Raw genomic sequence first — 14,419 nt, 5'->3', positions numbered from 1 at the left:
GTGACATAGTGTTGTAGAGGGTAGTATCCTGTATATGTCCTGGTGACATAGTGAAGGTTATGTTGTAGAGGGTAGTATCCTGTATGTGTCCTGGTGACATAGTGTTGTGTAGGGTAGTATCCTGTATATGTCCTGGTGACATAGTGTTGTAGAGGGTAGTATCCTGTATATGTCCTGGTGACATAGTGTTGTAGAGGGTAGTATCCTGTATATGTCCTGGTGACATAGTGTTGTAGAGGGTAGTATCCTGTATATGTCCTGGTGACATAGTGTTGTAGAGGGTAGTATCCTGTATATATCCTGGTGACATAGTGTTGTAGAGGGTAGTATCCTGTATATGTCCTGGTGACATAGTGTTGTAGAGGGTAGTATCCTGTATATGTCCTGGTGACATAGTGTTGTAGAGGGTAGTATCCTGTATATGTCCTGGTGACATAGTGTTGTAGAGGGTAGTATCCTGTATATGTCCTGGTGACATAGTGTTGTAGAGGGTAGTATCCTGTATATGTCCTGGTGACATAGTGTTGTAGAGGGTAGTATCCTGTATATGTCCTGGTGACATAGTGAAGGTTATGTTGTAGAGGGTAGTATCCTGTATATGTCCTGGTGACATAGTGAAGGTTATGTTGTAGAGGTTAGTATCCTGTATATGTCCTGGTGACATAGTGTTGTAGAGGGTAGTATCCTGTATATGTCCTGGTGACATAGTGTTGTAGAGGGTAGTATCATGTATGTGTCCTGGTGACATAGTGTTGTATAGGGTAGTATCCTGTATATGTCCTGGTGACATAGTGTTGTGTAGGGTAGTATCCTGTATGTGTCCTGGTGACATAGTGTTGTAGAGGGTAGTATCATGTATATGTCCTGGTGACATAGTGTTGTAGAGGGTAGTATCCTGTGTATGTCCTGGTGACATAGTGTTGTAGAGGGTAGTATCCTGTATATGTCCTGGTGACATAGTGTTGTGTAGGGTAGTATCCTGTATATGTCCTGGTGACATAGTGTTGTGTAGGGTAGTATCCTGTATATGTCCTGGTGACATAGTGTTGTGTAGGGTAGTATCCTGTATATGTACTGGTGACATAGTGTTGTATAGGGTAGTATCCTGTGTATGTCCTGGTGACATAGTGTTGTGGAGGCTAGTATCCTGTATATGTCCTGGTGACATAGTGAAGGTTATGTTGTGTAGGGTAGTATCCTGTATATGTCCTGGTGACATAGTGTTGTGTAGGGTAGTATCCTGTATATATCCTGGTGACATAGTGTTGTAGAGGGTAGTATCCTGTATATGTCCTGGTGACATAGTGTTGTAGAGGGTAGTATCCTGTATATGTCCTGGTGACATAGTGTTGTAGAGGTTAGTATCCTGTATATGTCCTGGTGACATAGTGTTGTAGAGGGTAGTATCCTGTATATGTCCTGGTGACATAGTGTTGTAGAGGGTAGTATCCTGTATATGTCCTGGTGACATAGTGTTGTAGAGGGTAGTATCCTGTATATGTCCTGGTGACATAGTGTTGTAGAGGGTAGTATCCTGTGTATGTCCTGGTGACATAGTGTTGTGTAGGGTAGTATCCTGTATATGTCCTGGTGACATAGTGTTGTAGAGGTTAGTATCCTGTATATGTCCTGGTGACATAGTGTTGTAGAGGGTAGTATCCTGTATATGTCCTGGTGACATAGTGTTGTGTAGGGTAGTATCCTGTATATGTTCTGGTGACATAGTGTTGTAGAGGGTAGTATCCTGTATATGTCCTGGTGACATAGTGTTGTGTAGGGTAGTATCCTGTATATGTCCTGGTGACATAGTGTTGTAGAGGTTAGTATCCTGTATATGTCCTGGTGACATAGTGTTGTAGAGGGTAGTATCCTGTATATGTCCTGGTGACATAGTGTTGTGTAGGGTAGTATCCTGTATATGTCCTGGTGACATAGTGTTGTAGAGGGTAGTATCCTGTATATGTCCTGGTGACATAGTGTTGTAGACGGTAGTATCCTGTATATGTCCTGGTGACATAGTGAAGGTTATGTTGTAGAGGGTAGTATCCTGTATATGTCCTGGTGACATAGTGTTGTAGAGGGTAGTATCATGTATATGTCCTGGTGACATAGTGTTGTAGGGGGTAGTATCATGTATATGTCCTGGTGACATAGTGTTGTAGAGGGTAGTATCATGTATATGTCCTGGTGACATAGTGTTGTGGAGGGTAGTATCCTGTATATGTCCTGGTGACATAGTGTTGTAGAGGGTAGTATCCTGTATATGTCCTGGTGACATAGTGTTGTAGAGGGTATTATCCTGTATATGTCCTGGTGACATAGTGTTGTAGAGGGTAGTATCCTGTATATGTCCTGGTGACATAGTGTTGTAGAGGGTAGTATCCTGTATATGTCCTGGTGACATAGTGTTGTAGAGGTTAGTATCCTGTATATGTCCTGGTGACATAGTGAAGGTTATGTTGTGTAGGGTAGTATCCTGTGTATGTCCTGGTGACATAGTGTTGTGGAGGGTAGTATCCTGTATATGTCCTGGTGACATAGTGTTGTAGAGGTTAGTATCCTGTATATGTCCTGTTGACATAGTGAAGGTTATGTTGTAGAGGGTAGTATCCTGTATATGTCCTGGTGACATAGTGTTGTAGAGGGTAGTATCCTGTATTTGTCCTGGTGACATAGTGTTGTCGAGGGTAGTATATTGTATATGTCCTGGTGACATAGTGTTGTAGAGGGTAGTATCCTGTGTATGTCCTGGTGACATAGTGTTGTAGAGGGTAGTATCCTGTATATGTCCTGGTGACATAGTGTTGTAGAGGGTAGTATCCTGTATATGTCCTGGTGACATAGTGTTGTGTAGGGTAGTATCCTGTATATGTCCTGGTGACTTAGTGTTGTAGAGGGTAGTATCCTGTATATGTCCTGGTGACATAGTGTTGTAGAGGGTAGTATCCTGTATATGTCCTGGTGACATAGTGTTGTAGAGGGTAGTATCCTGTATATGTCCTGGTGACATAGTGTTGTGTAGGGTAGTATCCTGTATATGTCCTGGTGACATAGTGTTGTAGAGGGTAGTATCCTGTATATGTCCTGGTGACATAGTGTTGTGTAGGCTAGTATCCTGTATATGTCCTGGTGACATAGTATTGTGTAGGGTAGTATCCTGTATATGTCCTGGTGACATAGTGTTGTAGAGGTTAGTATCCTGTATATGTCCTGGTGACATAGTGTTGTAGAGGGTAGTATCCTGTATATGTCCTGGTGACATAGTGTTGTGTAGGGTAGTATCCTGTATATGTCCTGGTGACATAGTGTTGTGTAGGGTAGTATCCTGTATATGTCCTGGTGACATAGTGAAGGTCATGTTGTAGAGGGTAGTATCCTGTATATGTCCTGGTGACATAGTGAAGGTTATGTTGTAGAGGGTAGTATCCTGTATATGTCCTGGTGACATAGTGTTGTGTAGGGTAGTATCCTGTATATGTCCTGGTGACATAGTGTTGTAGAGGGTAGTATCCTGTATATGTCCTGGTGACATAGTGTTGTGTAGGGTAGTATCCTGTATATGTCCTGGTGACATAGTGTTGTGGAGGTTAGTATCCTGTATATGTCCTGGTGACATAGTGTTGTAGAGGGTAGTATCCTGTATATGTCCTGGTGACATAGTGTTGTGTAGGGTAGTATCCTGTATATGTCCTGGTGACATAGTGTTGTGGAGGTTAGTATCCTGTATATGTCCTGGTGACATAGTGTTGTAGAGGGTAGTATCCTGTATATGTCCTGGTGACATAGTGTTGTGTAGGGTAGTATCCTGTATATGTCCTGGTGACATAGTGTTGTGGAGGGTAGTATCCTGTATATGTCCTGGTGACATAGTGTTGTAGAGGGTAGTATCCTGTATATGTCCTGGTGACATAGTGTTGTAGAGGGTAGTATCCTGTATATGTCCTGGTGACATAGTGTTGTAGAGGGTAGTATCCTGTATATGTCCTGGTGACATAGTGTTGTGTAGGGTAGTATCCTGTATATGTCCTGGTGACATAGTGTTGTAGAGGGTAGTATCCTGTATATGTCCTGGTGACATAGTGTTGTAGAGGGTAGTATCCTGTATATGTCCTGCTGACATAGTGTTGTAGAGGGTAGTATCCTGTATATGTCCTGGTGACATAGTGTTGTAGAGGGTAGTATCCTGTATATGTCCTGGTGACATAGTGTTGTAGAGGGTAGTATCCTGTGTATGTCCTGGTGAAATAGTGTTGTAGAGGGTAGTATCCTGTATATGTCCTGCTGACATAGTGTTGTAGAGGGTAGTATCCTGTATATGTCCTGCTGACATAGTGAAGGTTATGTTGTAGAGGGTAGTATCCTGTATATGTCCTGGTGACATAGTGTTGTAGAGGGTAGTATCATGTATGTGTTCCTGACAAAAAAATCCAAGTTTATCTAACTCTAAATCTTTTTTTTTTAATGAACATGCAGAAAAATGCAGGAGCTCAGCTGATCATGACCTCTCTCTTGCTCCCTCTCCCTCTGGTGTCTGTCTCCCTCTGGTGTCTGTCTCCCTCTCGCTCTGTTTCTGTCTCCCTCTCCCTCTGGTGTCTGTCTCCCTCTCGCTCTGTTTCTGTCTCCCTCACTCAGGTAGAGCTGTTGTTTGTGAGGTCATCAGTACGCTGGTTTCCTCTGATCCAGGCTGGATCTTTCTACAGAATCATCGCTCCTAACACCCAGGTACTCTATCCCTCCCTCCACCCCCCTCGCTCTGTCTGTCTCCCTCCCTCCACCCCCCTCGCTCTGTCTGTCTCCCTCCCTCCACCCCCCTCGCTCTGTCTGTATCCCTCCCTCCACCCCCCTCGCTCTGTCTGTCTCCCTCCCTCCACCCCCTCGCTCTGTCTGTCTCCCTCCCTCCACCCCCTCGCTCTGTCTGTCTCCCTCCCTCCACCCCCTCGCTCTGTCTGTCTCCCTCCCTCCACCCCCCTTGCTCTGTCTGTCTCCCTCCCTCCACCCCCTCGCTCTGTCTGTCTCCCTCCCTCCACCCCCTCGCTCTGTCTCCCTCCCTCCACCCCCTCGCTCTGTCTGTCTCCCTCCCTCCACCCCCTCGCTCTGTCTCCCTCCCTCCACCCCCTCGCTCTGTCTCCCTCCCTACACCCCCTCGCTCTGTCTCCCTCCCTCGCTCTGTCTCCATCCCTACACCCCCTCGCTCTGTCTCCCTCCCTCTACCCCCCTTTCTCTGTCTCCCTCCCTCTACCCCCCTCGCTCTGTCTCCCTCCCTAATGGCCGAATTAATAAACTAGAAGACTTGGGTTGTTGTCTTTTGATCTAGTAAAGCTTTTTGTTACGTGGAGTTTTTTACTGCCTGATTGGCCTGTGTTCCTGTCACTCAGGATCCCAGTGTTCTGATTGGCTGTCGTGTTGCTGGAAGGAGTGGTGTAGTGCTCCATACGAACCCCTCCCTCCTTGTGCGCTCTGATTGGAGGATCCACACCCTGACCCACCCACTCTTGACCACGCCCTACTCCCAGGTGAGCCAGGCTGCGTCCAGCAGGACTCAGCGGTGCGCCACCTTTAATTAAAAAGAAAGTGTTTTGTGATTCCTTATGGTCACAAACATATTGATCAGGGCCAGGGCCATGCACAGACCTTTTGTGCCCCCCCCAACCATGGTTACAGCCTGGTTGAGCTATTATTCCAAGAGAGGAAAGCAACCCATTCTGATGATTCCTTTCTAACATATAACCACCAGACATATAACCACCAGACATATAACCACCAGACATATAACCACCAGACATATAACCACCAGACATATAACCACCAGACATATAACCACCAGACATATAACCACCAGACATATAACCACCAGACATATAACCACCAAACATATAACCACCAGACATATAACCACCATATAACCACCAGACATATAACCACCAGACATATAACCACCAGACATATAACCACCAGACATATAACCACCAGACATATAACCACCATATAACCACCAGACATATAACCACCATAACCACCAGACATATAACCACCAGACATATAACCACCAGACATATAACCACCAGACATATAACCACCAAACATATAACCACCAGACATATAACCACCAGACATATAACCACCAGACATATAACCACCAGACATATAACCACCATATAACCACCAGACATATAACCACCAGACATATAACCACCAGACATATAACCACCATATAACCACCAGACATATAACCACCATATAACCACCAGACATATAACCACCAGACATATAACCACCATATAACCACCAGACATATAACCACCAGACATATAACCACCATATAACCACCAGACATATAACCACCAGACATATAACCACCATAACCACCAGACATATAACCACCAGACATATAACCACCAGACATATAACCACCAGACATATAACCACCATATAACCACCAGACATATAACCACCAGACATATAACCACCAGACATATAACCACCATATAACCACCAGACATATAACCACCAGACATATAACCACCAGGCATATAACCACCAGACATATAACCACCAGACATATAACCACCAGACATATAACCACCAGACATATAACCACCAAACATATAACCACCAGACATATAACCACCAGACATATAACCACCAGACATATAACCACCATATAACCACCAGACATATAACCACCAGACATATAACCACCATAACCACCAGACATATAACCACCATATAACCACCAGACATATAACCACCAAACATATAACCACCATATAACCACCAGACATATAACCACCAGACATATAACCACCAGACATATAACCACCAGACATATAACCACCAGACATATAACCACCAGGCATATAACCACCAGACATATAACCACCATATAACCACCAGACATATAACCACCAGACATATAACCACCAGACATATAACCACCAGACATATAACCACCAAACATATAACCACCAGACATATAACCACCAGACATATAACCACCATATAACCACCAGACATATAACCACCAGACATATAACCACCAGACATATAACCACCATACATATAACCACCAGACATATAACCACCAGACATATAACCACCAGGCATATAACCACCAAACATATAACCACCAGACATATAACCACCAGGCATATAACCACCAGACATATAACCACCAGGCATATAACCACCAGACATATAACCACCAGACATATAACCACCAGACATATAACCACCAAACATATAACCACCAGACATATAACCACCAGACATATAACCACCAAACATATAACCACCAGACATATAACCACCAGACATATAACCACCAGACATATAACCACCAGACATATAACCACCAGACATATAACCACCAGACATATAACCACCAGACATATAACCACCAGACATATAACCACCAGACATATAACCACCAGACATATAACCACCAGACATATAACCACCAGACATATAACCACCAGACATATAACCACCAGACATATAACCACCAGACATATAACCACCAGACATATAACCACCAGACATATAACCACCAGACATATAACCACCAGACATATAACCACCATATAACCACCAGACATATAACCACCATAACCACCAGACATATAACCACCAGACATATAACCACCATAACCACCAGACATATAACCACCAAACATATAACCACCAGACATATAACCACCAGGCATATAACCACCAGACATATAACCACCAGACATATAACCACCAGACATATAACCACCAGACATATAACCACCAGACATATAACCACCAGACATATAACCACCAGACATATAACCACCAGACATATAACCACCAGACATATAACCACCAGACATATAACCACCAGACATATAACCACCAGACATATAACCACCAGACATATAACCACCAGACATATAACCACCATAACCACCAGACATATAACCACCAGACATATAACCACCATAACCACCAGACATATAACCACCAAACATATAACCACCAGACATATAACCACCAGGCATATAACCACCAGACATATAACCACCAGACATATAACCACCAGACATATAACCACCAGACATATAACCACCAGACATATAACCACCAGACATATAACCACCATAACCACCAGACATATAACCACCAGACATATAACCACCATAACCACCAGACATATAACCACCAGACATATAACCACCAAACATATAACCACCAGACATATAACCACCAAACATATAACCACCAGACATATAACCACCAAACATATAACCACCATAACCACCAGACATATAACCACCAAACATTTAACCACCATAACCACCAGACATATAACCACCAGACATATAACCACCAGACATATAACCACCATAACCACCAGACATATAACCACCAGACATATAACCACCATAACCACCAGACATATAACCACCAAACATATAACCACCAGACATATAACCACCAAACATATAACCACCAGACATATAACCACCAAACATATAACCACCAGACATATAACCACCAAACATATAACCACCATAACCACCAGACATATAACCACCAAACATTTAACCACCATAACCACCAGACATATAACCACCAAACATATAACCACCAGACATATAACCACCAAACATATAACCACCAGACATATAACCACCAAACATATAACCACCAGACATATAACCACCAGACATATAACCACCAGACATATAACCACCAGACATATAACCACCATAACCACCAGACATATAACCACCAGACATATAACCACCAGACATATAACCACCAGACATATAACCACCAAACATATAACCACCAAACTAGTCCTGTCTGAAATACTGTAGACATGTAGTTACCCAGACCTCTCTCTCCTCCAGTTAACCCCTGACCTCTCTCTCCTCCAGTTAACCCCTAATCTCTCTCTCTTCCAGTTAAACCCTGACCTCTAAACCCTGACCTCTCTCTCCTCCAGTTAACCCCAGACCTCTCTCTCCTCCAGTTAAACCCTGACCTCTAAACCCTGACCTCTCTCCAGTTAAACTCTGACCTCTAACCCCTGACCTCTCTCCTCCAGTTTGTTTCTCAGAAGGTCATGTCTGTGGCTGAGGTCCTAGACTGCAGGTAAGAAAACACATCTACACATTCAAATCAAATGTAATAGGCTAAACATGGTTAGCAGATGTTATTGGTCACATGGTTAGCAGATGTTATTGGCTACACATGGTTAGCAGATGTTATTGGCTAAACATGGTTAACAGATGTTATTGGCTACACATGGTTAGCAGATGTTATTGGCTACACATGGTTAGCAGATGTTATTGGCTACACATGGTTAGCTGATGTTATTGGTCACATGGTTAGCTGATGTTACTGGTCACATGGTTAGCTGATGTTATTGGCTACACATGGTTAGCAGATGTTATTGGTCACATGGTTAGCTGATGTTATTGGTCACATGGTTAGCTGATGTTACTGGTCACATGGTTAGCTGATGTTATTGGCTACACATGGTTAGCTGATGTTATTGGCTACACATGGTTAGCAGATGTTATTGGCTACACATGGTTAGCTGATGTTATTGGTCACATGGTTAGCTGATGTTATTGGCTACACATGGTTAGCTGATGTTATTGGTCACATGGTTAGCTGATGTTATTGGTCACATGGTTAGCAGATGGTTAGCTGATGTTATTGGTCACATGGTTAGCAAATGTTATTGGTCACATGGTTAGCTGATGTTATTGGTTACATGGTTAGCTGATGTTATTGGCTACACACGGTTAGCAGATGTTATTGGCTACACATGGTTAGCAGATGTTATTGGCTACACACGGTTAGCAGTGTTGATGGTCAGCAAAATGGATGTCCTATGCACTTCTTTATAAACACACTCACTGAGTGCGTATAAGTCGATGTTGTTCTCTGAGGCTGACGGGAACATATTCCTGTAAGCGTGATCAAAACAATCTTGAAGCGTGGCTTCCGATTGGTCGGACCAGCGTTGAATGGTTCTTGTCACTGGTACATCCTGTTCGAGTTTCTGCCTATAGGACGGTAGGAGCAAGATGGAGTCGCTGTCGAATTTGCCGAAGGGAGGGCGAGGGAGGGTCTTGTATGCATCACGGAAGTTAGAGGAGCAGTGATCCAGTGTTTTAGTACTACTGTCAATATGCTGATAGAATTTAGGGAGCCTTGTTCTCAAATTTGCTTTGTTAAAATCCCCAGCTACAATAAATGCAGCCTCAGGATATGTGGTTTCCAGTTTACATAGACCAATGACGTTCCTTGAGAGCCGTCTTGGTCTCTGCTTGAGGGGGAATGTACACAGCTGTGACGAATTGACGGGAATTCTAGGTTAGGTGAGCAGAATGACTTGAGTTCCTGTATGTTGTTGTGATTACACCATGAGTTGTTAATCATGAAGCATACACCCCCGCCCTTCTTCCCAGAGAGGTGTTTGTTTCTGTCAGCATGATGCAAGATTCCGACAACATATCCCGAGTGAGCCATGTTTCCATGAAACCGAGAATGTTACCATCTCTGATGTCTCTCTGGAAGACAACCCTTGCTCGAATTTTGTTTGCCGTGTTGTTGAGAGACTGGACATGGGCTAGTAGTATACTCGGGAGCGGTGGGCGATGAGCACGTCTATGGAGCATGACCAGCTGGCCGCTTCGTCTGCCCTTTCTGATGTGCCATTGTTTTGGGTCGACTACTGGAATTAGATCCATTGTCCTGGGTGGTGGTCCAACCAGAGGATTTGCTTCTGGAAAGTCGTATTCCTGGTCGTAATGTTGGTATGTTGACGTCTCTCTTATATCCAATAGTTCTTCCTGGCTGTATGTAATAAGACTTCAGATTTCCTGGGGTAACAATGTGGGAAATAATACATAAAAAAAATTAAAAAATACTGCATAGTTTCCTAAGAACGAGAATGCGACCATCTCCTTCGGCACCATCAGGGTTGGGAACTCCGAACTCTGGATAAATGGGGGAAAAAATTATAGATCAAGAAATCACCCAGAGCCACAGACAACTTTCATCACCCAGACAACGGACAACCTTCATCACTCAGACAACCTTCATCTCCCAGACAACAGACAACCCTCATCTCCCAGACAACCTTCATCACCCAGACAACAGACAACCTTCATCACCCAGACAACCTTCATCACCCAGACAACAGACAACCTTCATCACCCAGAGCCACAGACAACTTTCATCACCCAGACAACGGACAACCTTCATCAATAGAAGCATTAAAACAATAGATGTAAAGATGATGTAGATATTTGTTGTATATTTTTGCCCCTTTTCCTCCCCGTGATACCCGGTTGTGATCCAATTACAATCTTGTCTCATCGCTGCAACTCCCCAACGGGCTCGGGAGAGGAGAAGTTTGAGTCATGCGTCCTCTGAAACATGACCCGCCACGCCGCGCTTCTTTGCACCCGCTCGCTTAACCTGGAAGCTGTATCAATGTGTCGGAGGAAACACTGTTCAACTGACAACCCAAATCAGCCTGCAGGCGCCCGGCCTGTCACAAGGAGTTGCTCGCGCGTGAGGAGCCAAGTAAAGCCACCCTAACCCGGATAACACTGGGCCTGTAGTGATGGGATGGAACCCCAGGCTGTAGTGATGGGATGGAACCCCAGGCTGTAGTGATGGGATGGAACCCCAGGCTGTAGTGATGGGATGGAACCCCAGGCTGTAGTGATGGGATGGAACCCCAGGCTGTAGTGATGGGATGGAACCCCAGGCTGTAGTGATGGGATGGAACCCCAGGCTGTAGTGATGGGATGGAACCCCAGGCTGTAGTGATGGGATGGAACCCCAGGCTGTAGTGATGGGATAGAACCCCAGGCTGTAGTGATGGGATGGAACCCCAGGCTGTAGTGATGGGATGGAACCCCAGGCTGTAGTGATGGGATGGAACCCCAGGCTGTAGTGATGGGATGGAACCCCAGGCTGTAGTGATGGGATGGAACCCCAGGCTGTAGTGATGGGATGGAACCCCAGGCTGTAGTGATGGGATGGAACCCCAGGCTGTAGTGATGGGATGGAACCCCAGGCTGTAGTGATGGGATGGAACCCCAGGCTGTAGTGATGGGATGGAACCCCAGGCTGTAGTGATGGGATGGAACCCCAGGCTGTAGTGATGGGATGGAACCCCAGGCTGTAGTGATGGGATGGAACCCCAGGCTGTAGTGATGGGATGGAACCCCAGGCTGTAGTGATGGGATGGAACCCCAGGCTGTAGTGATGGGATGGAACCCCAGGCTGTAGTGATGGGATGGAACCCCAGGCTGTAGTGATGGGATGGAACCCCAGGCTGTAGTGATGGGATGGAACCCCAGGCTGTAGTGATGGGATGGAACCCCAGGCTGTAGTGATGGGATGGAACCCCAGGCTGTAGTGATGGGATGGAACCCCAGGCTGTAGTGATGGGATGGAACCCCAGGCTGTAGTGATGGGATGGAACCCCAGGCTGTAGTGATGGGATGGAACCCCAGGCTGTAGTGATGGGATGGAACCCCAGGCTGTAGTGATGGGATGGAACCCCAGGCTGTAGTGATGGGATGGAACCCCAGGCTGTAGTGATGGGATGGAACCCCAGGCTGTAGTGATGGGATGGAACCCCAGGCTGTAGTGATGGGATGGAACCCCAGGCTGTAGTGATGGGATGGAACCCCAGGCTGTAGTGATGGGATGGAACCCCAGGCTGTAGTGATGGGATGGAACCCCAGGCTGTAGTGATGGGATGGAACCCCAGGCTGTAGTGATGGGATGGAACCCCAGGCTGTAGTGATGGGATGGAACCCCAGGCTGTAGTGATGGGATGGAACCCCAGGCTGGAACCCCAGTGATGGGATGGAACCCCAGGCTGTAGTGATGGGATGGAACCCCAGGCTGTAGTGATGGGATGGAACCCCAGGCTGTAGTGATGGGATGGAACCCCAGGCTGTAGTGATGGGATGGAACCCCAGGCTGTAGTGATGGGATGGAACCCCAGGCTGTAGTGATGGGATGGAACCCCAGGCTGTAGTGATGGGATGGAACCCCAGGCTGTAGTGATGGGATGGAACCCCAGGCTGTAGTGATGGGATGGAACCCCAGGCTGTAGTGATGGGATGGAACCCCAGGCTGTAGTGATGGGATGGAACCCCAGGCTGTAGTGATGGGATGGAACCCCAGGCTGTAGTGATGGGATGGAACCCCAGGCTGTAGTGATGGGATGGAACCCCAGGCTGTAGTGATGGGATGGAACCCCAGGCTGTACTGATGGGATGGAACCCCAGGCTGTAGTGATGGGATGGAACCCCAGGCTGTAGTGAATGGATGGAACCCCAGGCTGTAGTGATGGGATGGAACCCCAGGCTGTAGTGATGGGATGGAACCCCAGGCTGTAGTGATGGGATGGAACCCCAGGCTGTAGTGATGGGATGGAACCCCAGGCTGTAGTGATGGGATGGAACCCCAGGCTGTAGTGATGGGATGGAACCCCAGGCTGTAGTGATGGGATGGAACCCCAGGCTGTAGTGATGGTATGGAGCCCCAGGCTGTAGTGATGGGATGGAACCCCAGGCTGTAGTGATGGGATGGAACCCCAGGCTGTAGTGATGGGATGGAGCCCCAGGCTGTAGTGATGGGATGGAGCCCCAGGCTGTAGTGATGGGATGGAGCCCCAGGCTGTAGTGATGGGATGGAACCCCAGGCTGTAGTGATGGGATGGAACCCCAGGCTGTAGTGATGGGATGGAACCCCAGGCTGTAGTGATGGGATGGAACCCCAGGCTGTAGTGATGGGATGGAACCCCAGGCTGTAGTGATGGGATGGAACCCCAGGCTGTAGTGATGGGATGGAACCCCAGGCTGTAGTGATGGGATGGAACCCCAGGCTGTAGTGATGGGATGGAACCCCAGGCTGTAGTGATGGGATGGAACCCCAGGCTGTAGTGATGGGATGGAACCCCAGGCTGTAGTGATGGGATGGAACCCCAGGCTGTAGTGATGGGATGGAACCCCAGGCTGTAGTGATGGGATGGAACCCCGGGCTGTAGTGATGGGATGGAACCCCGGGCTGTAGTGATGGGATGGAACCCCGGGCTGTAGTGATGGGATGGAACCCATCAGAGTGATTTAGAGTGACAATAGAGTGCTGAGTACCAGGCTGTAGTGATGGGATGGAACCCCAGGCTGTAGTGATGGGATGGAACCCATCAGAGTGATTTAGAGTGACAATAGAGTGCTGAGTACCAGGCTGTAGTGATGGGATGGAACCCCGGGCTGTAGTGATGGGATGGAACCCATCAGAGTGATTTAGAGGGACAATAGAGTGCTGAGTACCAGGCAGTAAGTTTGGCAGACTACTAATGACCATCAGCAGCATCACAGCTTGGGGAAGACTAGTTACCTGACTA

The 14,419-nt window shown here is 46.5% G+C and overlaps 1 protein-coding gene across 1 annotated transcript in view; it reads left to right on the top strand.

Moving 5' to 3' along the window:
- ctc1 (CTS telomere maintenance complex component 1) overlaps positions 1-14,419 on the top strand; it is a 55,312-nt gene that overhangs the window by 20,913 nt on the left and 19,980 nt on the right. Inside the window, 3 exon segments of the mRNA XM_064940880.1 lie at positions 4,633-4,722; positions 5,376-5,513; positions 9,074-9,120. Coding sequence (XP_064796952.1) covers positions 4,633-4,722; positions 5,376-5,513; positions 9,074-9,120 — 275 coding nt within the window.

The sequence above is a fragment of the Oncorhynchus masou genome, chromosome 27 (genome assembly GCF_036934945.1).
Source record: "Oncorhynchus masou masou isolate Uvic2021 chromosome 27, UVic_Omas_1.1, whole genome shotgun sequence".
NCBI lineage: Eukaryota > Metazoa > Chordata > Actinopteri > Salmoniformes > Salmonidae > Oncorhynchus > Oncorhynchus masou.
The sequence above is the reverse complement of the archived record's forward strand: the minus strand, read 5'-3'. Positions and strand labels throughout refer to the sequence as shown.